Source organism: Myotis davidii, unplaced genomic scaffold, assembly GCF_000327345.1.
Source record: "Myotis davidii unplaced genomic scaffold, ASM32734v1 scaffold274, whole genome shotgun sequence".
Lineage (NCBI taxonomy): Eukaryota > Metazoa > Chordata > Mammalia > Chiroptera > Vespertilionidae > Myotis > Myotis davidii.
In genome coordinates, this window is record NW_006285613.1 from 2,005,856 (window position 1) to 2,006,907 (window position 1,052).

Below are 1,052 nucleotides of genomic sequence, written 5' to 3' on the forward strand. Positions count from 1 at the left end.
GACCAGCGAGGCGAAGAGGCCGGCGAAGACCAGCAGCGACACCAGGATGAGGGCGCGCTTGCGGTACTTGTCGCTGGTGCCGAAGGTGATGTAGGGCAGGAAGGCGAAGGCCAGCAGCAGGCCGCTGAGGAAGCCGAAGATGTGGGCGATGTTGTCGATCCAGGGCAGCAGGCCGCACACGAACAGGAAGAGCACCACGGCCGCCAGGTTGAGGAAGGCCTTCCAGGGCCGCTCCAGCAGCTGCCAGCTCTGGAACAGCTCCACGAAGAGGCAGGCCAGGAGGCCGAACTGCGACCCCGCCGGGCCCACCTGGGCAGGGAGGGGGCGGCTCACTCCCAGGCACCAGGTGCGCAGGGAGCCCTGGCACCCGAGTCAGCCTGTTGGGGAGCCCGCCCCAGGGTGGGGCCCCAAAGCTCTGGGGCCGCTGGGCCTGGTACCTGGGAGTACAAGGCTGGGCTGCTCACACCACCCTTCTAGCCGAAGGGCACCTTCCCTGTGCCCGGTGCTCCGGGGGAGGGGGAGGGGCCCGACACTGGACAGGGCAGCCGCCTTAGGGCAAACGGGTCAAAAACTGCCATTCCTGCCGGGCTGGTATGGCTCAGTGGTTGAGCACTGACCCATGAACCGAGAGGTCGCTGGTTCGATTCCCGGTCAAAGCACATGCCCAGGGTTTCCGGCTTGATCCCCAGCGTGGGGTGGCAGGAGGCAGCCCATCGATGATGTTTTTCTCTCGTCGATGTTTCTATCTCTCTATCCCTCTCCCTTCCTCCCTCTCTAAAGATCAATAAAAACATTAAAAACAAACAAGAACTATGGTTCCTATGGGTCAAGAACGGTCACACACTGGCAACTTCCTACGGCTCTGCCTTCAGGTCTGTGACCAGGAGGCAGGCGGGGGTCACGAAGAACCGAAGCAGAGAGGAGGAATGGAGTGAGGGCAGCGCGGAAAGCTCTGGAGGTGCCATCTGAGCGTGACTCAGGGACAAGCCCCCTCGCGCCCAGGATTAAGGGATCAGCCAATAAGCCCCCAGCTTAGCAGTCCCTCCCCTGCT

At 62.8% G+C, this 1,052-nt stretch overlaps 1 protein-coding gene across 1 annotated transcript in view; it reads right to left on the minus strand.

The window, feature by feature from the left end:
- The window catches only part of RHBDF2 (rhomboid 5 homolog 2 (Drosophila)), a 22,188-nt gene that overhangs the window by 1,674 nt on the left and 19,462 nt on the right, over nt 1–1,052 (minus strand). Inside the window, exon 18 of the mRNA XM_015559216.1 lies at nt 4–309. Within this exon, the coding sequence (XP_015414702.1) occupies nt 4–309 (306 nt within the window). The remainder of the gene's footprint in view (nt 1–3; nt 310–1,052) is intronic.